This window comes from Salmo salar, chromosome ssa11, assembly GCF_905237065.1.
Source record: "Salmo salar chromosome ssa11, Ssal_v3.1, whole genome shotgun sequence".
Classification (NCBI taxonomy): Eukaryota; Metazoa; Chordata; class Actinopteri; order Salmoniformes; family Salmonidae; genus Salmo; species Salmo salar.
Window position 1 is genome coordinate 27,483,085 of NC_059452.1, and position 22,944 is coordinate 27,506,028.

At 43.2% G+C, this 22,944-nt stretch overlaps 2 protein-coding genes across 4 annotated transcripts in view; one reads left to right on the forward strand and one right to left on the reverse strand.

Annotated features, from left to right (window-relative positions):
* Nucleotides 1-581: 581 nt before the first annotated feature.
* On the forward strand, nt 582-2,126 carry s18l2 (SS18-like protein 2). The gene is given in 4 exon segments (NM_001140977.1): nt 582-750; nt 903-979; nt 1,540-1,620; nt 1,734-2,126. Coding segments are annotated over 4 exon segments (258 nt in total). The 5' UTR covers nt 582-681; the 3' UTR covers nt 1,765-2,126.
* A 39-nt stretch (nt 2,127-2,165) lies between these two features.
* Nucleotides 2,166-22,944, reverse strand: part of LOC106562376 (granule associated Rac and RHOG effector protein 1) — a 40,696-nt gene continuing 19,917 nt past the window's right edge. For 2 of the 3 annotated variants that reach the window (XM_014127229.2, XM_014127230.2), the window contains exons 2-14: nt 20,955-22,349; nt 13,458-13,670; nt 11,224-11,364; nt 10,808-10,903; nt 10,494-10,655; nt 9,507-9,665; nt 7,937-8,034; nt 7,502-7,627; nt 6,211-7,280; nt 4,944-5,109; nt 4,488-4,625; nt 4,265-4,343; nt 2,166-4,064 (exon numbers count right to left, since the gene is read on the reverse strand). In XM_014127229.2, the coding sequence (XP_013982704.1) occupies nt 3,747-4,064; nt 4,265-4,343; nt 4,488-4,625; nt 4,944-5,109; nt 6,211-7,280; nt 7,502-7,627; nt 7,937-8,034; nt 9,507-9,665; nt 10,494-10,655; nt 10,808-10,903; nt 11,224-11,364; nt 13,458-13,670; nt 20,955-21,449 (3,261 nt within the window). In that variant the 5' untranslated portion in view covers nt 21,450-22,349 and the 3' untranslated portion in view covers nt 2,166-3,746. The remainder of the gene's footprint in view (nt 4,065-4,264; nt 4,344-4,487; nt 4,626-4,943; nt 5,110-6,210; nt 7,281-7,501; nt 7,628-7,936; nt 8,035-9,506; nt 9,666-10,493; nt 10,656-10,807; nt 10,904-11,223; nt 11,365-13,457; nt 13,671-20,954; nt 22,350-22,944) is intronic. The other variant, XM_014127232.2, reaches the window with a different exon arrangement.

Consider the following 22,944-nt stretch of genomic DNA (forward strand, 5'->3'; position numbering starts at 1 on the left):
CCCCCTTTAAGCCGCTGCTACTCTGTTGTTATCATCTATGCATAGTCACTTTAATAACTCTACCTACATGTACATATTACCTCAACTAAACGGTGCCCCCGCGCATTGACTCTGTACCAGTACCCTCTGTATATAGTCTCGCTATTGTTATTTTACTGCTCTTTAATTACTTATTACTTATTATTGTCCGTATTCTTTTAACTGCATTGTTGTAGGGGCTCGTATGTAAGCATTTCACTGTACAACACCTGTTGTATTCAGCGCATGTGACTAATACAATTTGATTTGATCAATTAGCCTATCCACAGGTTAGCAGGATAAGGACAAGGGACTATGGTTTGAAATTGAACGGGCATATTTTCGACGAAGAAATGAACGAAAATCCGTTTCCAATAGTTACCACAGCCACAAAGTCATGATGGCTATATCGTAAAAATCATGAAAACAAAAATTGACTTTTGGGTCATAATTTAAGGTTTGGGTTAGGCTTAAAGTTAGCAGTGTGGTCAAGAAAATAAATTGTAGAAATGGGCGGGGTTTATGACTTTGTGGCTGTGGTAAGGTGACGACCGAAAATCCCAGGCAGTTCTAGCAAAGATGGTGGATGTCCTATAGCTAGCTAATATTAGCCCCGTCGTAGTCACAGCACTGGCTAACGTTTGTCATTCAATGTAACTCAAAATGTCTGTTGCTTTTGTACCGAAAAGACATAGAGGAAAAGCTCAGATCAACCAAGAAACCATCCAAAGAGTAAGTAACGTTAGTATCAGTTTGGTTATGTTAATCTGTGTAGCATTTAGCTAGCTGACAGCTGGTTTGTTAATTGGCACACATTCTATCATACAAGGTGGTAGCTTCGGTAAACAAGTTGCGTTAAGTTTTTCATATTTTCCAACTTTCAGTTGCTGGACGAAAATGACCAGCTGGTAAGGTGCATCACAGAGTACATGCAAAAAGGACGAGCAATGGAATGTGTACAGTAAGTTCAACTTCATATCTGTGTTATTTTCCCTAGAGTTGGTGATGTCAACCCTTCTCCTGGAGCTATTGGGTTTGCAAGTTTTTAACCAGCTCTATACGAACACACCTGATTCAGAGTGGTGCAGCATCTCAGTGCAAGATGTCACTACAGTCCCTGGTTCGAATCCAGGCTGTATCACATCCGGCCATGATTGGAGTCCCATAGGGCAGTGTACAATTGGCTCAGCATTGTCTGGGGTAGGCCGTCATTGTAAATAAGAATTTGTTCTTAACTGACTTACTGTTATCTATGCATAGTTACTTTAACCCAACCAACATGCACATTGACTCTGTACCGGTACATATAGCGTCGCTATTTATTTTTACTAACTGCATTGTTGGTTAAGGGCTTGTAAGTAAACATCTCACGGTAAGGTGTACACCTGCATGTGACAAATACAATTAAGTTCCTGATGAATAAATAATTATGGTAGGGCTGGAACGAAATCCTGCTGAAGAATAGGGTTGTTACCCTGCCGTGTTTTAACTACCATACTGTAAACAACTTTTCTCCACCAGATATCAACAGATCTTGCACCGCAACATTGTTTACCTGGGAACCATAGCAGACGCCAGCCAAACTTGGCTCCAACCACAAACGTATGTTTTGTCCCTCAATGAAATTGCAACCAGCTGCATTCATTGCTTGACCGTTGTTTCAATTGTTTGTTGATGTTGAAGGGTTGCAAATTGACTCAGATTCCAATTTTCAGATCCCCACCAATGGAAAGGCACCAACATTGACAGCCCAGAATGGACATAAAGCTATCATACGAAATGGGCAATTTCCTCAATTGATTCACAGCTTTCATTTTGAAAATAAAGTTGGCTTTTTCCTGACCTACTGCTGTAAAGTAACATGAGGTGCATTTAAGAGTTTGGGCATACTGAGCTTTCGCAGAATATCATCATTACTCCCAACAGGTCAGTTCGTGAGCAAGTCACCACCAGCATTGAGTCCTTGAATTGTTACATTTGAAATACACTACTAGGTGTAGCCTTGGACAATGGCCCACTGAACTTCAACCCAAGTTAAAACCAGAAAACTAGATGTACAACAGCCTACTAGGCAGCCTGTCACCCCTCAAATAAAAGGATCATACAGTAATTTGTGATAGCATGAAGTCATAGAAAATACCAACATATTCAATTGCTAGTCATTTTTATTCATTTTTGTTGCATTGCTGGTACACTTGGGAAGATTCAGTTGCCAGCTCAAGAGAACAATAAGCAACATAAGCCAAGCAGTCCCCCTTCATATCTTCTGTCAGGGTAAAACATTTTTTTGTAGATGCCACTAGTAAACCATTTTGACACAGCTAAAATGCTAACGGTTACAGTCCAAGGTCTTTAAAGATGTAAAAAAAAAGTTTTGGAAATAACACAGACAATGCAACAAACCCTATATTTTGATTGTGCAAAGCACAGAACTATAAAAAGATATTTATACAGCAAACAAATCTCTGTAAACATGGTATGTTAGTTTTCAGAAAACATGGTGTCATTTCATAAATACAGGCAACATTGGCATCCGCAAACATCAAAGTTAACATTCTGGGCCTTTAAATACAGCCCGTAGCCATAGAAACTGAATAAACATGGGCAAAAAAAAATTACCCTACACAATGTTTTAGTGTTTATAATGGCATATTTGGTAACCTTTATAGATATGGTGTAGTTAAACTCTGAACTAAAGAAATGAATGTGCCTTCACGTCTTGGGGGGGAATTGTGTTCTAACATATACAGTAATTGTAGAACATGTAAGAAAATACAAAAATAAGATTAATACTGTCAATATTTGTACAAGAAAATATTGTATTTTAAAGGAAGAAACATTAGGTTTGAGTTAGTGTCATTCTGATGAACTGCCAATCAGGGAAAGAAGAGGAAATGAATGCGCTTTTTGATCATAAAGACTTTCCGTAGGGCTCGTAACTATTAATGATCAATATAATAAACGGACATCTCTTCAGCACCATTTATCTTCTGAACAACGCTTTGGTTGGAAAATAATATTATGCAAGTGCTATTAATACCAACATGGCACATAGTTACTGCTATAAATTTTTTACTCTGTCAGTTGTTGAAAAAGTAGTATTTTTTTTTCAATTACACCTCTGCAATGATTATAATATTTATGCTGAGCCTGCTCAAAGCCTCTTAATAAAAAGAAGTAAATTATTTATATTTCAACTTCAGTAATTTACAAGCTATGGAACAGTAGATGTTAGCTGTAGTCAGTCATCTTACATGAGATTTGGCAGTTACAGCTATGTAGACATTATTATGGGGAAAACTGGAGTGTCTCGTTTAGAGCCCACCCCCTAAAATCTTATCCCTTACACATTTTCAGCTGGAGAAGAAAAGTGGATGATGGCCGTGCATGTTTCAAGCTCTTGTCTGAGGAAACACAGTATAAACTTTATCAGGCAGACTATCTGCCAGTAGGACATGCATTGCTTACAGCTTTTACATGGCAGTTTAGAATGTCTTTTTTAACATTTTTTTTAAATAGGGGGCGTTTGAAATGGAAAAATACATACAAAATGTTAAGCCAGTATGAACAATGCAATTTTGCCTGAAAACACATACTTAGAGACGGATGTTTTCAATTGAATGGTTATTCCAAAAGGGCAACATTACTAATGGTTGCAGTGGAACTTGCTTCAGAAATAAAGCAACAGGTATTCTACCATGCCAATGGACTCATTTGTTTGGTCTGTATCAGTACTGGTGAAGGTAGGAGGGCCTGTGCTCATGTTTGATGGGGAAGGATTTAAAGCCCTTGCTGATGGGTTTGTGCTGTTGTGGCTGATGCTGCTGGGTGTAGGGAGAGAAGCCAGAGGAGATCCCGGTGGAGGGAGGGCAGTCACTGCCAGTGGACCACACCGGAGACTGCAACATCTGCATGGAATCACTCCATTGGCTGGAAGGGATGTTCATCTGGTACAGGGAAGAGCTTGGATTGGGCATGGTGTTGTGTTGAGTGTGAGCGGAGTGCTGCCATGGGGCCTTCGGCGGCCAAGTTTTAGTTTTGCTTTCCTGTGGAGTAGAATGGATGGAAGTGGGAGTTGATCAATACAAGATCTTTAGCAAAAACAAAACTAAAAGGGGGTAAATGTTAACATTTAAAGGGATTCAATATAATCATATATACAGATGCAGTGAATGATAGAAGCTTCAATTTTCTGGCCCAATTACTGTACTGCACACAGACTCCTAAGTACACACTCTTTCCTTACCTGGTTATTATCATCTCCCAAGTGATGGAGGGGAGGAGAGGGCAGGGTACACACCTCCTGCTCGCCACAGCTGTGTTTTCTACAGGCAGAAGAGGAGACATGAAGCTCTACAGCACAATATCGATAGTTCACTTCATGAATAACAAAACAACAGGTTGTAGGGAAACCAAAAGAACAGTAATAGACTATGGTGTACGTTTAACACATGGTGACTCAGTTGTACCTTCTTTGTTTGACGGCTGCAACAAGATCAGGTCCAGAGAACATGGAGAACAGGCTGTCCCCATTGGCTGAGGACGTCTCATCACTGGAGCTGGCAGAGTCTCCCTGATTGGCTGACCAGCCGCTGTGGACCGCCTCCCTGTTTCACACAAGTGGCATTCTCAGTCAGAACTACTTGAAACACTATGAACATCTTGTTCTTACCATTCTACGAATCGAACGTCACTAAGAGGCATGTAAGATTGATTGGCATACTATCTAGAGAGAGATGTTATATACAAAGAAGTGTGAATAAATTGTACTAGTAGGCATGTGTCATGTGAGATGGAGTGGTGTATAGAGCCTTGAATGAACATACCCTGTACTACTTTGGGCGGACTATATAGAGTCCTATGCCATATACAGAGATGTGTGTATCAATGAGATGTTAAGTGTTGATTGTGATTGGGGAACGTACCCCTCGCTGTAATACTCTGGGTGGGACCAGGTCCTGTGCTGCTCATCAGGGACAGGCCAGTTGCCGCGGGTGTTGCTGGGTCGACGGATGTGCTGCACCTGCCGTTTCTGCTGCATGGCCTGGCTGACTCCGGCAACGTAACGCGCAAACTCAGGGTCAGAGCCAACTGCATATGAAAGGGAGAAAACACACAGTTCAGTTTGACATCCTCAGCTTTTCTCTGTGTGTGTGTGTGTGTGTGTGTGTACCCCACAGCTCAATCCATTCAGCCAGACTGTCTACCATAGCAGAAAAAGCACAATAGCCGTAAGTCAGCTGAACACAATGGCCTCTGCTCTGAAATAAAAAGAGTCTGCTGCACTGTAAAAACAGCAACTGACATTGTAAATTCAGCATAACATTTAAAATTACAAATCAGAACTTCTGGGGGGGGGAGAAGAGACAGCTGCTCACTGTCAGACAACCTACATTTACAGTGATACTAGTAAGGTCCTGTAGTTCAGAGTTTTTGAAAATGTATCTGAATGGGAGATGTGGCTATTAAGGTTTTTCACTTCCTCCTCAGGTTGCACCTGATAATGGCCGAAATTCATTCAGGAAATCACATGGAAATCACAGACAAACTAGATCATAAATCTTTCTGTCAGCGAAATATCACCACCCCAAATGGCTTTAATGGTTACAATGAGATTATGTAAGCACATCTCCAAACCACAAAACCCCAAGAAAAATCAAAAGCAACATATCCCCTCCAGGCATAATGACTGCAGTGCTAAACAGCAGTGTCTCCCTTTTCCTTCTCAGTCTTTGTAATGAAACAGCCCAGTCAACACAGCTCCAAGCCCCACTGCTGACACAGTTCCCTCCTACTATGGAATCCCTGGAGGCTGTGAGCTGCCTGCCTCTCACCACCACAACCCAGACAGCCTACTGATAATGGGGAGGGAGGGTGAATAACACCGTCCTAAAGGAGGCCAAGACACTGGATCTCACCCTGGCTACACTTTGACCAACGATGTGCAGGAAGGAGCCAGCTTTCATTGCTATTATATGGAGCCTTTGTAGTCGACTGCATCCTTCAACATGACAATATGCAGGTCACACACTGCTCTAGTGTTATTATCAACCACCTAGGTTATGTTCAGTGAGGAACACCGTAGTACCTCCCCGTTCCAAAATGTTCACTCCCTACTGAACACCACCCACATTAGTCAGAGGAACCCAGAGGGTTATCTGGGTTTGTGGATAAGGGAGAAAAATTACTCACCTGCAGGGTCAAAGGGCAAAGTGTCTCCCAGCACCCCAAACACTCCCTCGTTCTGGTCCCTGTTGGGCCAGGTGTTGTTGCGGGGACCTTGTGGCTTCTGCCCCAGCATCTCAGACATGACACTGTCCATGTAGGTGCTGACCAGCCCCAGGCTGTACAGGTCTGAGCTCAGGTCTGGGAGGCCAGGTGAGCCCCACTGGCCAATGGGACCCAGGGGGGAGAGCCCTGCTGGGGGAGGGGGGCCCTGGGGAGGAGGCTGCTGCTGGCTGGAACCACTCAGCCACTTGCTTGGCATTCTCTGCTGGGGAAGAGCCTGGGGTGGAGGCTGTTGGGAGGGCAGCTGAGGTGGAGCATGCTGCTGCTGACCAATAGGCTGGAGGAGGTGTTGGTAGTACTGCAGTACCTGCTGGGAGGGCTGCTGTGGTGGTGGTGGCTGTTGCTGCTTCTGCACTGGCTGCTGATGCTGGGGCATACTCTGGGTAGGGGGCTGCAGTGAACTGTGGGAGATAGCTTGAGAGGTTGGGGTTCGGTCGGTGGTGCCGCTCGGGGGCTTCAGCTCGGCAGCATTGGCAGACGCCACAGAGTTCCTCCTTTTGACCAGTGGGGAGGCTTGCTGGGACTTGCCCATATTGAAACCTGAGAGAAAGTCAATGACGTCCTGCATCTCCTGGTCCGTGGGGAGGTTCATGCCCTGGTCGTCACACACTGAACCGTTCTGGGGCAGAGTGGGGTCGGGGTTGCTGGACAGGTTGCCTAGCTGTAAGATGCTCTGCAGTCTCCCGTCTACTGCTTGGCCCAGGCTCTTAAACTGCTGGTCTTCAGAGCTGCTGCTAGAGAGCATGCTATGGGACGGGGTGCTGGGGATGGAGTAGCTGCCCCCACCACCACCACCCACACTGGACACAGAGCTGGAAGAGGCCTTCTTAGTGAATTTGGAAGTTAGCTTGGAGATAGTTTTGGGCAGGCCACTGGAGGCTTTGGAGCCATTTCCAGGAGACAGGTCTACCTGCATCCCGTATTCAGGGCTCTCCCGCTGTAACTGCATCTGAATGGTGGGCAAGGCCTGTTCTCTGTGGAGGGAGAAGATACATAAGTATTCAATGGCATGGAAAATTACAATAGCTAGCTAGCTTTTTCAAGATTTTTTTTCAGGGCAAATGTAAACTAAAGCTTGAGAATGAGGGCTATACCTCTGTCAGCCCATGCCAATGTGAACACACAGCACGTTGATTCTTTCTAGGAATTTAAAATGCAAATGTGAAAATGCCTTGGACAATACACATCCACTCACTTGCACTCCTTCCACCTATTGATGTCAAAGACTGCAGTATATAGCACGTCCACCAGGCCGAGGGTCTTCTCTGGGTCCAGACTCCGCTGCAACAGAGACATGGTGGCTGGGTCCTCTTTCAGGCACCTACACACAGGACAGTCAGGACACAGCACGACTGGCATGTCCAACATAATACATTTATAGGTCTGTTAATACTTCACTTTACTGTCCAAATGTGATAGTTGATTGAGTTCAGTGTTTGCTTATGTGGATAAAAAGTATGTAGTTTGCTAATTTAGCCAATTGTATGTCTAAGGGTTCTGAATACTTAAGATAAACAACTGTTCTGCCCTCTGTGGAAAAACAATCTGCTTGCTTTACAGGTCCAAAAAATTATTTAGCAAATAAATACATTTGCTTGCTTTAGAGACAAATATGAATAATCCTACTCACCATGTGGAGGGTACTTGTACCACAACTCTGGAGCCCTCCAGAGCAATCTGTGGAGCATAGGCTTCCTTGTTCTCGATCTGAGCAGTGTCAACAACCACCTGTCCACACAGTCATTCAGAGAGCTGCATCAGCACAGCTTCTAATAGAATGCATTCCCTCACAGCCAGTTATGCTTGCGCAAGCAACTCTACGGGATTATATTGGCCCTTTTTATCTCGACTGACTGTAAGCAAAGCAGATAGAGTACCAATTTCTTTCCACAATAACACATCAGTCTCCTCCAAAATAGATATAATGAAATAAGATATACTACTAACTCTGCCCATAGTCAGAGCATGTGGGCAAAGGCAATGTAAGCTACTTTGGGTGAACAACAAATATCCACGCTTCCAGGTATCCAGCCCAATATTTTCCAGTAGTTCTTTGAAAGAGGCTCTACCTTCTATACAAATGCAACTGGGTCATGGGGAGAGAGGACCCTTCCTGTCTCACAGGAAGTCAGTCTATTGTTATTTATATAGCAGGTGTATCCTCAGGACCCCTGGGCAGTCAGAGGGCTGAGTCCAGGCCTGTGAGAGAAACATACCGCCACACCCACCAGGCCCCTGACTCACAAGGTCACAGGCAGAGAGAGAGAAAAAAACGAAAGCGAGATACAGCAGCATAGGCCCCCCCAAAAAGGAGGAGAAGAGGCCAATTCAGGTGTTGAGAACTTGAGCCATTTTCACTGTCTGGCAGATCCGCTCTATGAGTAATGTTAAGAGAAGGTGGTCTTCTCTTGGGCTGCTATGGAGGCTCACACTGTCTGTGTTCTTCAGAGCTCATAGCTCAGATAAGGAGTTCATGTAAAGCTCCCATCCACCACCAGGGTTTGTTTTACACTCAGCGCTGCTGTTGGGTGGATAAGAACACTCCTCAGGCCTGACGCACTAAATATTACAGACCACACTGAGGAAATAAACAAAGTAGAGTAGTGGATGACTGCTGCTTTCTCTCTGTTGGCTGGGGGAGACTCGTTTTTTTAATTTATTTAACCAGGTAGGCAAGTTGAGAACAAGTTCTCATTTACAATTGCGACCTGTTTCAAAGTGAACAGCCAGAGATCTGTTTGAAGAACCAACCAAATGACCCCATTATTTACCCAGATGCTGCAGGAATGTTGGCTTCACTGTGTGTCTACAATGAGTTTGTTTACACCTCTTGGCCGTTCAAAGGAAACCAACATACCTTCCCATCATCTCGATTACACACCTCACAAACAATGGGCTCTAGGTTACAATACAGACTACAACTTGCAGCCTGGCCCAGAGCTATAATGTAGAGGCTTCACTAAGCTGTAGAGTTATAGTGAATCTGCTCAAGGCAGGGACCTCTAATGAATTAAATACTCCTTTACCTTTTCATCAAATAAGTGAAGTTGGTTGAACCACATGGCCCTACTGCTAAAGAAAAACAATCCATCAGCTAATTTGAGTCGAGACAACAGTTTATGTTGACATCTAATGAGACAAGTATTTTAAGCTGGGTGACTTTGCTGCCCTTGTTGACGTCTTAAGTGCCTTGTACTCACCAGTCCCGCCTGAGCGAACAGTAACTGGACAGCGGTCTTGCAGGCCATTCTCCAGCTGGAAGGGCAGACCTGGTTGAGGACCTCGGTAACGGGGGAGTCGTCCCGGGGGGTCACTCCGTTCTGCCCCACTGCCTCTTTAATGAGCTGCAACATGGTGTGCTGAGGATACAAAACAGGGTGGCCGGTGTGAAAACACAAGACTACTGCTGCAAGGCACTAATGTGGACCTGACAAAGACCCACTTTGGATTGAAACTTTGTTCATTTTTTTGCCAAATAAAAGGTATGGTGGAGCAATAGTGAGTGTGTGGGTCCTATTCATCTCTTCTAAAACACTAACATAGACCAAAACAGGAAACAGTAGCAACTACAACATCCAGGGACTAAGTCCTCTCTTGTTAAAGTGTCTAGGCTCTATAGTTTAAAGGGTCCTGATGAACGTGCTGTTTATTTCTGAATCCGGTAAATGGTGAGTCAGATTACTGACAGATAGTGTGTGCAATTATCATACGGGTTAGTTTTGTCCCGCAGACTGGGGGAGAATCCCACTGTAAACTAACGGAGCAGATGCTGATTCTATCCAGACCCAAGGCATCAGATGTACCATGGAATAAGTGTTAAGACATCCACATCAAAACATTAAATCCTTGCCCAATTCAAGACTCACAGCACACGTAAGTCAGAGGTTGAAATGACCGTCTAAGCGGCTCTCATTTCCTAGAGATTGCAGAGTGATCCATTCTGGTCAGCAAGGTCAAACTATGAAAGACTTAGAAAACCACTCATCACAGTAGCCTAGCGCCAGGATGCCAGCGAGCCAAGGCCAGGGGTGTATTCACAATGTTGTAAATAGAAATGTAATGAATAGATCTGAATACGACTCCCATGCTGATGACTCCCGATTTAACATGACAGACAATCATATGTTCTATGCAATATCTGAACATTCTATAACGTCAAGTCCTCCATAACAGACCGCAGAGCATACCGTTTTCAGTTTGAGGTTGTCAGCCGCCGACTCATTGAAGGACACTCCTTTGAGAAAGTGGGCGCCAATCTGCACAGGGATGGTGGGCAGCTCACATTGAATGGGCTGGGAGATGGTCTGCATCCTGCCAGCCTGCTGGGCCTCTGCCTCACTGCAGCAACCCTACATAGTAGACAGAGAGAGAGACACAGGCGCAGACACAGGATGTAAAAGTAGGTTAGAGGCAGGGCTTTGCCCTTATCACAGCCACTATAATCCAAGGCTTTACCATTCCTAATGAACTGTAATACGCCCTGTGCTTAGAGTAAACATACCTGTAAAGCTATCTCCACAGATTTGGGATTGAGGTGAAAGCCAGCCTTCAGTGCATATTCACTGTGGCCCATACTTTCTAGTGCTGCTTTATAAGCCTGGCGAAAGAAAAGAAAATAATTTGTATAAAATCAACATGTAATTAAGTCAGGCTGGATCCAGTCCTTTCATATCCAAGCCATCAACACATTGATTTGAAGCAGCCCTTGTTCTGTAGGGCACTAGTGACCCAGTCAGAAATGGCACCTTATTCCATACAGTGCGATACTTTAAAAAAATAATAATATTGCACTTTACAGGGAAAATGACCAGGAATAAGGCTCTGGTCAAAAGCAGTGCACAAGCCTATATTGGGGAATAGGGTGTCATTTCAGACATTGACCAAGGCTGTGGTGGTCCTGCGGGGAGCGTCATCTACCTGTAAGGCATTGTCGATCTTCATGTTGAGCTCCTTCAGATGGTGATCAGGGATGTTGGGGTTGTTGGAGCAGAAGAGCTGCTGGACCTGGATGCCTGCCAGGCAGCCGTCACGTCCCCTCTCCCTCAGACGGCCCGTGGCCTGGAACACAGCACACAGTCTCAGGTCACATAGCAGTTTACACACAGCATCACATACCCTAGTACAACCCTTACACACCCTGCATGTGCTCTGTACTGCTAATCTGCATTACAGCAAGGTGCACAATATGCATGAGAAAATGTGTCAGTGGGGGGGGGGGGGCACAAGTGTGAAACAATGGGAAAAATCCAAATACCTTACCTTTTGGATTTTATATACCTTCACCCATTTCTAATATAGGCCTACGGTATTGCACTAAATTGTCATCTCAAAAACATCTAATCTGTTTGCTGACCAGACAAAAACAGAGTAGGCCTATTGTTTGTATTATCCAGATAAAACACAGTTTAGAAGTCTACTACGGAGGCATCTTTGCCAGAACAATAACAGGCTACCTGGAGATTTTCATTGATCATTTCTACATTTCAGATAGGCCTAGTTTGGGTGGCTACATGTCTAAGGATGGCTCTAACATCACACTGCATTCAATATTATGAGATGAAGATGTAACATTCTGGCAAATTAATTCCGGTATTTGTGGGGAAGAAAAGGGTTCTGGACTCCACAGAAGTGACATGACATCCATACCTAGTTGATATTGGTAGCTAACATTAAATGACTTTCAGCTACAAATGCAAAATGTGAATAAAACAGTTGCGTTTGAAAATGAATCAACGTTTACGGCTGTAATGACAGGCTACATTGGCGCAGCAATTGTGCGTCCATGTACATGCGTGGGGTTACGAGCTTTGAACCACTGCTTTTTGGGGGTTGCAGGTCAAAACATTTGAGAACCAATTAGCCAACGAACAGATGGACGATTTTCTGTAGAGCTATTGGATTGGGTGCAGTGCAAATGTCAAACCGTATGGAGAGCGGATTGCCATAAATATCCTGCAGCAAAAATTGTTTGGTGATCAAGAATATTAAACTGTTTACTTTGCAGGCATTAATTACTAGTATAGGCATTTACATTTACATTTTAGTCATTTAGCAGACGCTCTTATCCAGAGCGACTTACAGTAGTGAATGAAAACATTTCATACGTTTTTTTTTTTCTTCCGTACTGGCCCCCTGTGGGAATCGAACCCACAACCCTGGCGTTGCAAACACCATTGCAAACACCATGCTCTACCAATTGAGCCACAAGGAGGCCCACAGGCATACTGGTCTTTTGGTATATTATACTGGTCTTTTGGTATGTCAAAATAGCTTGAAATGTATCATTTATTTATGAAGTTTGCATTTGGAATTTGTTGTGAAAATTAATTATTACATAATCAAAGTGTGTTGTAGACAAAATAATGAAAAGGACTGTCTGGTAGCCTCTAACATACATTTAGAGGCTACCAGACAGTCATTGCATGTATAGATTCAATTTTTTTACTTGACTCGACTCACACTTAGAATGCACGACTTGGACTTGACTCTCGACCCATTCTACTTGTGACTACTCGAGACTTGGACCTTGACTTGCTGGTGACTGGGTCACACATCTGGTAGATTGTACATTTCAGAACAGTGTTGGGCATAGATTTCTGAATAACTGCTTCTATAGGGGGGAAACCGACCGCCTCCCTCTATGAAAACTGTCCAACAGTGCAGTGAGGCCCGGCCATGCCCAGTCTGGACATATCGCAGCAGCACATTCCAGCAGGATATCCAGCCCCGTTCCCTCCGGTGCTAACACCCCACATGCCAGTGCTTAACAGATCAATCAGGCCACAATTCTCCATTCTGGCTCCACTGCACAGAACAAAGCTCCAAATGTGCCAGGGGGACTGTTATTAGCTACGAGATTAACCAGCTAGCTCCTCTCACAAAATGGCCTCCATTTCAATTAGCTAGGATTTGTAGGCCTAGCTTAAAGTGGAGGAGGGAAAACTAGCAATACAGCCTCGTATACTGTATATACAAATTTCTCAACGAGAAATAGGAGGAAATTGTGGCTGGAATGGTAGCTGACTCCATTTCATAGGAATGTATAACAGTAAGCTTGTTACGTTTTGAACATAGCCTATTTCCACCAGCTAGTCACACCAGGAAGCTCCTTGGAGAGTCCTGGGGGCACCCTGGCCTCCATGTCTAAATACCTCGGCTGCACCCTTCCATGATCGTGAGGCCTCCTCCAGCTCCGTCAGGGGCCCAGGGCAGGAGCTCTGGGAGCGGACATTGCTGCGTCGCTCCTGGGCCTGGGCAAGGGCCTCGGCCAGGCACGACTGGGCCACAGGCTGCACCTTCTGCAGGGCCTGGGATAGGAACTGGAAGTGCACCTGCATCACCGTCAGGAAGCACCGACCCAGCACCTGGAGAGAACACAACATAACAAGATTCAAAAGGTTGTGATCAGGACAATAATATCAGGAGAGAAAAAAATGTAATAAAAAAAAAGAGGGGAAAACACACCCTTGACAAGATTACATTAGTGGGAGCCTTGATCATTCATCTTTGTTTTCTAAGAACACTGGTTCTCAAAGCATATGGCCTTGCCATTCCTTGTTTTTCCATTACTCAGAAACTAACTTACGTGATGTTGGCTTCAGTGACTTGGATGTTTAAATTCTCCTTAAAAACAATTACATCTTTGATAACCCTCTGAGTCCTCTTAAATCAGATCTTCTAAATATAATAAAATGCATTGCATCAATTTACTGCTTTAAAGATGCTCCTCTTGTTTGAGGAAAACCCAGCTTGAGAACATGACATTATTACACACAAAAACAACTTGTGAAGGGCTATAACCCCAAAAAGAGTTCAAGGCAGGATAAAGGCTGCATTACAGTGAGCCACTGAAGAGAACTGTCTATTTAACAGTTAGAACATTATGGAAAACATTTGACAGGCTAACATTGTACAAAAAAGGCTAGATTAAATAACATTTTAAAGAGTCCCTATATCAAGGCCAAGTTCTGCTTGTTAACATGTCCTCTCATTTGCCACACAACACCAGTCTACAGTGCAATGTTACCCCAGCAATTAACTTTCTACCATAATTGGAAAGTGCAGTTTGTGTTATAAATCAGTCTACTCTGAAAGCCAAGGCCTAGCACTGTAGTCGTAAAGCACAAGCAATGCTTACAACAAAGTTTGTTTGCTCTTCTCCTTCAACTTAATAGTGGAGCAGATTTTTCCACATCATGATGGCACCGTCCCAGACCCTGTGCAATGGGTGATTCATTTAAGCAATAAGGTTCTCATGATGGCACCGTCCCAGACCCTGTGCAATGGGTGATTCATTTAAGCAATAAGGTTCTCATGATGGCACCGTCCCAGACCCTGTGCAATGGGTGATTCATTTAAGCAATAAGGTTCACATTTACATAAGTGAAGGAAAGAATTGTAAAGGTGTAGGAGTCCGACATGTTTGTTGTCCAGTTAGCAAAAAAAGGAGCAAAACAAAAGCAACAGGACACCACAGCCGGCTCACTGTGGTCACAGGGTTCTTTTTCAGGTACGTGCTGAAAATATATTTTGGCTGAGTTGTTAAGGACAGACATATGCCGCCCTGTTTAAAAGCAGACAGGAACAACAAGGCTGGGCTGTCCTCATTCTTTAACAACACATCATGGGGGCACAGACACCGACTAGGCCAATACACTTACAGACCATTTCCAAGGCTAGGGCCAAACCCTTTAGAGCCCTCTTCAGCTCTGATTCTGAAATAGGACCAAATAACAGTTAACATAAGGGAATTGGTCAAACATGCAGTATTGGTTCTGAACCATGAGTTATGAGGGTGTGAAAAGCCTGCTGCTTATGTTGGACTGCTAATCACAGTTCAAACACTGGTAACACCTCACTCTCAAATGACTAATGCATACCAAACACTGGCTCAACGAATAATGATATGAGATGCTCTTTCTTTCCTCATTTTCCTAATGCAGACTATCAAACAAATTGTAGGCTGTCCCGGAATTGAGTGGCAAATTGTTTAACATAAAATCTCTTAGCGGTCAAATTGAGTCCATTTGATCAGTGAATGTAACAAAAGCCATATTATTACAGATTATGGTTAAACAATTTGAATGCTTTCTTCATTTCTAACAGATATTTTGAGAACAGTGTTTTCCCAGGGGTTTCCCGCTAATTGCATTTTGGAATATTCACACAACCAAAACGGCCATGTGCGCATTGTTGAGCTTATAATATGAAGAAATAAAACGTCATCAACATTTTAAGCTAAAATGGTCTGATCAGCCTCATTGCGTGCAGTAGTTGTATGGATTTTGGATCTGTCATCCCAGAACTGTCCCAGTGTCTGTTTTGAAACGTAGACATATTGATTGTCCCAGGGACACAAATGTGCCTTTAATTACTAGCCCTGGAGGGAATTATTTTATAAAGACATAAAAAAAGTGTTTGGTTGTAATTGTAATGTTGCAATATTTTATAGGCTACCAAAGGTGGCCAACCATCCTCCAGGAGAGCCTTAACTTCTTTGGGCTAGGGGGCAGTATTTTGACGTCCGGATGAAAAACGTGCCCAAAGTAAACTGCCTGCTACTCAGGCCCAGAAGCTAGGATATGCATATAATTGGTAGATTTGTATAGAAAAACTCTAAAAAGTCTCTAAAACTGTTAAAATTATGTCTGAGTATAACAGAACTTATTTGGTAGGCGAAACCCCGAGGACAAACCATCCAGGATTTTTGTTGTTGTTGAGGTGACAGTGTTTTCTATGTGTATCTAGATTTATAAGGCACTTGTTCCACTGGATGTCAACGTCTTTAGAAATTGGTTGATGTTTTTCTTTAGAGAAATTAAGAAGTACGGCAGTTCAGAACGTGGGTCCAGCCTAGTGCACTCTGTTTTGATGCGCGCTCCAGGTCACACGCTTCACTTTTAAATTTTTATCCGGTATTGAACACCGTTTATCCCGTCTTAAATTTGATTGATTATTTACGTAAAAAAATACCTAAAGTTGTATTAGGAAAGTTGTTTCAAATGTTTGGACAGCGTTTACAGGTAACTTAGATATTTTGTAGTCATGCTGGGCGAGTTGGAACCGGTGTTTTTCTGAATCAAACGCGCCAAATAAATGGACATTTGGGAGATATAACGACGGAATTAAATCGAACAAAAAGGACCATTTGTGATGTTTATAGAACATATTGGAGTGCCAACAGAAGAAGTTCTGCAAAGGGAAGGCATGAATTAAATCATTATTTCTGACTTTTGTCGCGCCTGGCGGGTTGAAATCTGATTTTCATGTGTTGGTATGCTGGGCGCTGTCCTAAGATAAATCGCATGGTTTGCTTTCGCCATAAAGCCTTTTTGAAATCTGACACGGTGGCTAGATTAACGAGAAGTTAAGCTTTCATTTGGTGTGTTGCACTTGTGAATGCATGGAAGTTAAATATTTTTAATAATTCTTTTTGAATTTGGCACTCTGCCATTTCACCGGATGTTGTCAAATCGATCCCGTTAACGGGATTTGAGCCCAAAGAAGTTAAAGGGGCAGTGTTGTGTTTTCAGACAGGCTTGAAAATGCAAAGAAGCCAATAGACATGAGTGTAGCCAACATTTTTGTCTGATTCTCTATGGTTAAAAAGATGGTAATGCATTTTATTTTGCAAAGTCATACAATGATGTACAAATGGTTTTAAATACCATTTATTTATTTATTTTAAGTGACTTACGCTTTTGGACAAGTAAAAATGTTCTAAAATCAGTCCTACTTGTCCAAAGGACAAGTGGCAAAAAAGGTCATGAAAATTCCTGCAGTCTGAAAAGTGATGTAAAATTGCTTATAATACCATTAATACTTTTATTTTTGGACCAGCTGTACAGAACACTATAAAAATGGACAAAACAGACAATCACAAAAACTATAAAAGGACATGATTATCTAGCAAGAAAAATGTAAAAGTTGCAACAAAAGATAATTAGTCACACATGGGGATAAGATGAAATTTCAAATCGGCTCATGGAAAATATGAGGAATAAAACTACAGGGCCAAGCCAACTTTTAACCGCATACAGGGCTGAAAGACAGGCTTAAACAGTGAGAAGAATGAACCGAACAACTCATCTTCCCCATTAAACTAAGGACACGTGTAGTGTGAGGACACATCTATTGTCTTCTTGAAGTGGAAATCATCATCTATCCTAGGAGAGTGAGACTAAAAACCAGATGCCTTCGTGTTTCATGTTTTCCTCCAGTCTAAAATACCTCTTTAGCGCTGTAGGATGGCCATTTCCAAAGGTAACATCTATTAGACCCTTTTCCAGTACACAACACACTGACGTCACGTACAGATGCGTGCAACTCTTGGCGGCAGTAAGAAAACCATCGCGATCTGCATCCATTCAATAGCCTAGATTTGTTTTTATTACTTCTAAACAAAACTTTTTGGGGTTCTCATACGCTTCCCTGTGGCTCAGTTGGTAGAGCATGGTGTTTGCAACGCCAGAGTTGTGGGTTCGATTCCCACGGGGGGCCAGTACAAAAAAATAAAAAAAATGCTTGAAATGAAATGTATGAAAATGCATGTATTCACTACTGTAAGTCGATCTGGATAAGAGCGTCTGCTAAATGACTAAAATGTAAATGTTTTGATTCTTGCTTGAAGAGTCGCTAAGATTATATTTGGTTGTGATCTTTGCAAAATAACTAATTTGGGATGTAGCAGTTCGCTATAATGCTAACGCTCATTGATATAGGCTGTAGCAAAAGCTAGCCAAAGACCCATTTTATTGGTTGAAGTGATTTTTAAGGATGATGCTGTTGATTTGCGATGACACCAACATTATATTAAGCAGGACATTCATACGAGCCATAAAATCCAATCATATTCCAAAAGTAGTTTGAAATGCACGCATAAGCGACATGTAAATGGAAAAAAAGAAATGTTTTTGCCGTTCTATAAGAACTCCTTTGTTCTGCCACCAACTTGCGTGCATCGCCCTTGTATGGTAATGTTTGCAAACACAGAAAGGGGTCTATTAAATCAAAACAGGAAGTGCTGGTGCTAGTGTGTTGCATATCAAACATGATACTCATCTATTGTTTAGACACAGATTTAATTTCTCTCAATTAAAGAAATTGTGTGACGTTCGTTACACACAAACTCGAGGTTGTAATGTAATAATGGCAGCCGTGAGCGTGGCCATAAAAACAGAGGTAAAGGAGTAGTAACCTAAGAACACAATAGACTGACCATGTAGTAGACACTTGATATGAAAGAATCTTATCAAGTAACAATTCAACTGTTGGGAAAATTATACAGAATCCTTGAAGCCCGCTGAACTAGGTCAGATGCGTTTTTTCAGGGGCGTTTCGGGATTGCTGCTTGTGCAGTTGTCTGCCTGGCTCTGGCCCTGCCTGCACTGTGGTTGCCTCATGTTCAGAACCAGAAGATCTCAATTGCATTCTCCTCACGTCTTCTCGTCTCTGTCCTTCTCCTCCAATGGGTTTTGAGAAGGAGACGAGGAGAGAGAATGCAAGGAGTATGCAATCGAGATCTTCCCCAGGACTCCTGTCTGGCTGGCCTGACCGTCGCTCCCTCTGTGGTTTCGCTCATACACTCAGTAGACTGCCCCCTAATAAACAGTGACATTTTCATGCATATTTGGCAGCTGAGACACTGAGCAGCCAGGGTAGCCAAGCTCCGATAAAAACACATGTTTTGTTTTCCATACTGACTGGACTTTCTGGATTTGGGGGGGGGGATGATCCTGATTCCTTCAACATTCCACAATTCTCCAAACTCAAAACAGCTTTTTTTGTTCTTCATACAGACCCAATTCTATCTTTTACATACAACTGCCAAGATAAATGTTCATACACACGCACAAATGGAAAAGCCCTTTCCGTCACAAATGTAGTAAATCTCTCTGGGGGCATGGAAATGGCCAAATTTGAAGGTGCACCATGTACTTATGTGAAAAGCAATTTTACATAAACAATATTTACCTTCTCATGGAGGAAATGGAGGTTGAATAAAAAGTGATGCCATAATTTGTGGAATAGAGTGAAACTCACTGGTCTAGTCAAAATACACAGTAGGCCTATATGATGCACATGGCCATTTTGGACTTGTCTTTTGTCTGTTGATAGATTCCTTCTACTCAACCAGGTCTGAATATCTTATTCATTCCTCAATTCCTACACATTAGCAAGACTGAGGTAGAGCAAAATCACACTTTTATTTGACAAACGCACTGTTGTTATTCACAGACGCTAGCTGAAGCCAGAGTGAGTCAGTGTGGCTGCCAGACAGTCCTGCCGCAGTCTGAACTTTCACTGAGTTGGGCTTCCCCTCCTTTAATATTTATCTGTGCATATCCAAGACCACAGAGTCAAAATGACAGATTGTGGTGCAAAAGTCTTTCCTGCTCTGGGCACAACCACATCCACTGAGGCCCTGCAGTCCCTCTCATAAAACAGCCCTGGCCTGAACATTCAGCTTATTCACTCACTGTCTGCCACTGAGGCCTTGCCCCCGAAATCTGTTTAATCTCCAGGTTGAGAGCATAGACATCTCAAACATTCACTACACAAGAGGCAATTTGCTTGCTGCCTAAACAGATATATTAAAAATAAATACATAAATTGACATTCCTCGAGTACTATTTAGGAGTGGCCCTGGAACCTCATTTACATTTGACATTTTAGTCATTTAGCAGACGCTCTTATCCAGAGCGACTTACAGTAGTGAATGCATACATTTCATACATTTCTTTCTCCATACTGGTCCCCCGCAGGAATCGAACCCACAACCCTGGCGTTGCAAACACCATGCTCTACCAACTAAGCCACACGGGACCATTTCTGACTGGCTAGGCAGTAGGCACAGCTGTAGCGTCAGGAGCACATAAGGCTTCTCATCCACAAATGCCAGTGAAGTCTAATATCCAGTTACTATTTTCCCAATCAAACACTCACTGCAAAAAAATTACAATACTTTAAGAGCAGCAACTCACAATTGGGACGTAAGCAACTTTGGTCTGTCTATTACAGGCCAGCTATCACCCTGCATGCTCAGTCAGACTGTCTCAGCATAAACGATGGTTCCTGCCCTCTTCTCCTATCCTCAGTGCTTTTCGCACCTCGCCCTCAGATCCTAGCAACCGCTTAGTCAAGAAATTCTGAATCAAGGAGCCATGCATTCTGAGAGACTTTAGCTGGGCATCTTAGAAGCAGCCTCGCCCTAGAAAAATGGAACATAAGAAACAAAGCAAAAAGTGCAACAACTAAAAAATTGCTAAAATTCTAGTCTAGACCCTCATAACAAAAATGTGGTATTTTTTTAAAAGTTCCCTTTTGGCAAAATATGCTCTATTGACAGCAGGTGGGAGGAGCTATAGGATGACAGGCTCATTGTAATGGCATAAATGAAACCGTATCAAACATATGGAAACAACATTTGACGTTCCATATATTCCAATTCCAGCCATTACGATGAACCTTTCCTCCTATTGCTCTTCCTACCAGCCCCCACTGATTGACAGGGAAATGGAGAGGAATGGAAAAGACTCAACATGTTATTTTACAGGTAGGCCTAACTGTTAGGATAATGTAATAACTTTACTTTGACAGGTGTTCAGTGTGTGTCCAGGTCGGTAACTGTAACCCTGGCAACCCGTTACCTCTACATCCTGCAGGCTGAAGTCGTTCTGGTCTTTGAAGTTGGCAGCCCCAGCGCTCAGCTCCATCAGCATCTTGGCGATCTCTGGCTTTATTGCTGCAGTCAGCCGGCTGGCCGCCTCCATGACATGTTCCTGCACGTCCTTAAGTTGCATAGCTGCTTTCGAGTAGTGGGAGTTCCTGAACACGCTGCTGAACAGGTCCGTGAGAAAGGCGCTGGCCCGGCAGAACACATTCAGTGCATCCAGGTACTTGGAGATGCCCTGCTGGATGTCGGCGACCGCAGTGGTGTTGGGGGTGGAGGGAGGTGCTTGGCAGCTGCCGGGCATGCCCACCCCGGTGGAGCCACCCATGGGGGAGCAGGTGGAGCCCAGGGGGGCGCTGAGGGTCCGGCTCAGCTCAGGCATCTGGTACTGCTGGACTTTCTGCTTGGACCCGCCGAGCAAAAAGCGCCGCTTGTAGTCCATTTTACTTTCCTGTGCACTACAACAATACATAAGTGTCAGGCTGACTCTGGAAGCTCCGGATTTCAGCCAACCAGAAGCTCTCTCTTGCACTTATAGAAACAAGCCAATAGTCCTGGAATTTATGGAAAAAGACAACTTAAGGGCTCCATCTGCCAGAGGCTCATCTCAAAATGCTTTGGAACTAACAGAGCGATGCAGAGAGAGCAGGGTAACAACTTGCTGACTGAGTGTGATGTTTACGTGCAGCCCTGCTGCAGCTCACGGTGGACAGTCCCAGTAAAAATAACAGGCAGAAATGCACCTTTCCAAATCTGTATTTTCTGCCTCAAAGGGAGTCAATGGTTTATGAGAGGACAGAGCAAAAAACTGAAAACACTCCACGATTCTCTCATTCCAAGACAAGATTCATGTGCATAACAATTCCTTCAAATGGAAGCAGAAAATGTCTTCTTTGTACAACATGTATATAGTTTGTATATTTAGATGTTTTTACTGATAGAAAATCTTTAAAAGCTTTAAGCAAAAACAAAAGCCAAGAATCTGAAAAGAAATGTGGTACTGGTCAACAGCAAGGAGTCTGACAAAAAGAGACAAAATCTGTTCTCCGGTAGGACAATGGCGCCTTGTCACTTCACTTCCTCTCTGCAATGGCAGCCTATTGGCTGTGTGTATGGAGCAGAGCGAGGGCAGACAACCAGTCAGAGATTCTCTTCACACTGTGTGGCGGTGAGCAGAAGCCAGCTGATAGGACTGCTTTCGGAAACTTCGCCGGCCTCAACGTCCTCGCCGTTTCCTTCTGCTGGCTGAGGTAGTTATTAATCACTGAGGAAACAAAATGTGCTCCCAGATCTCGCCGCTTCCCCTCCACAAAACGCAGATTAGAAGAGCGACAAAAGCACAAATGTATCTGTAAGGCCTCTATGTCATTTCCTAAGGGAGGAAAAGGGAGAAACAAAAGTTAATGATTTCAGAGGAAGGATGAGCTTTGTTTCAAATGTGCTGTTTTTTCCAATAAAACTTGGCAGTTGAGGCAGTTCTTGGGAAGATAAATTGTGAATGCTTAGAAACTGAAGTAAGCATTTAGTCTAAGGAATTACACTAGGTTTTGTGACAATATTGTGCAACTACGTACAGTAGCCCAACTCAACAGCAACAATAAAATCAAACAAGAGAAAACAGAACATTGAGGGTTTAGCATAATCAGGTGTTAATTCTTGCTCCCATTAGACTAATTTCATACAAACCTTCATAAATAAATGAAGCATATCTGAAGAAGAATTAACCCCTCTACAAAAGGAAATACAGCCACAGACAAATGTCTGCAAGCGGTCATTGTTGAAAAACATTGACGATCTGTCTTAATGGAACACACACATTGGGAGTTAACAATATCCCCTCAAAATCTAAGCAGCAAATGTCCATAGAAACCCGTTTATCCCCTTGGAAGTTATGTCATTATGCAAATAAGCAGAATCCTATTTGCATGTTTAGGAGAAACAAATGCCAGCATGTATCATTACCTAGC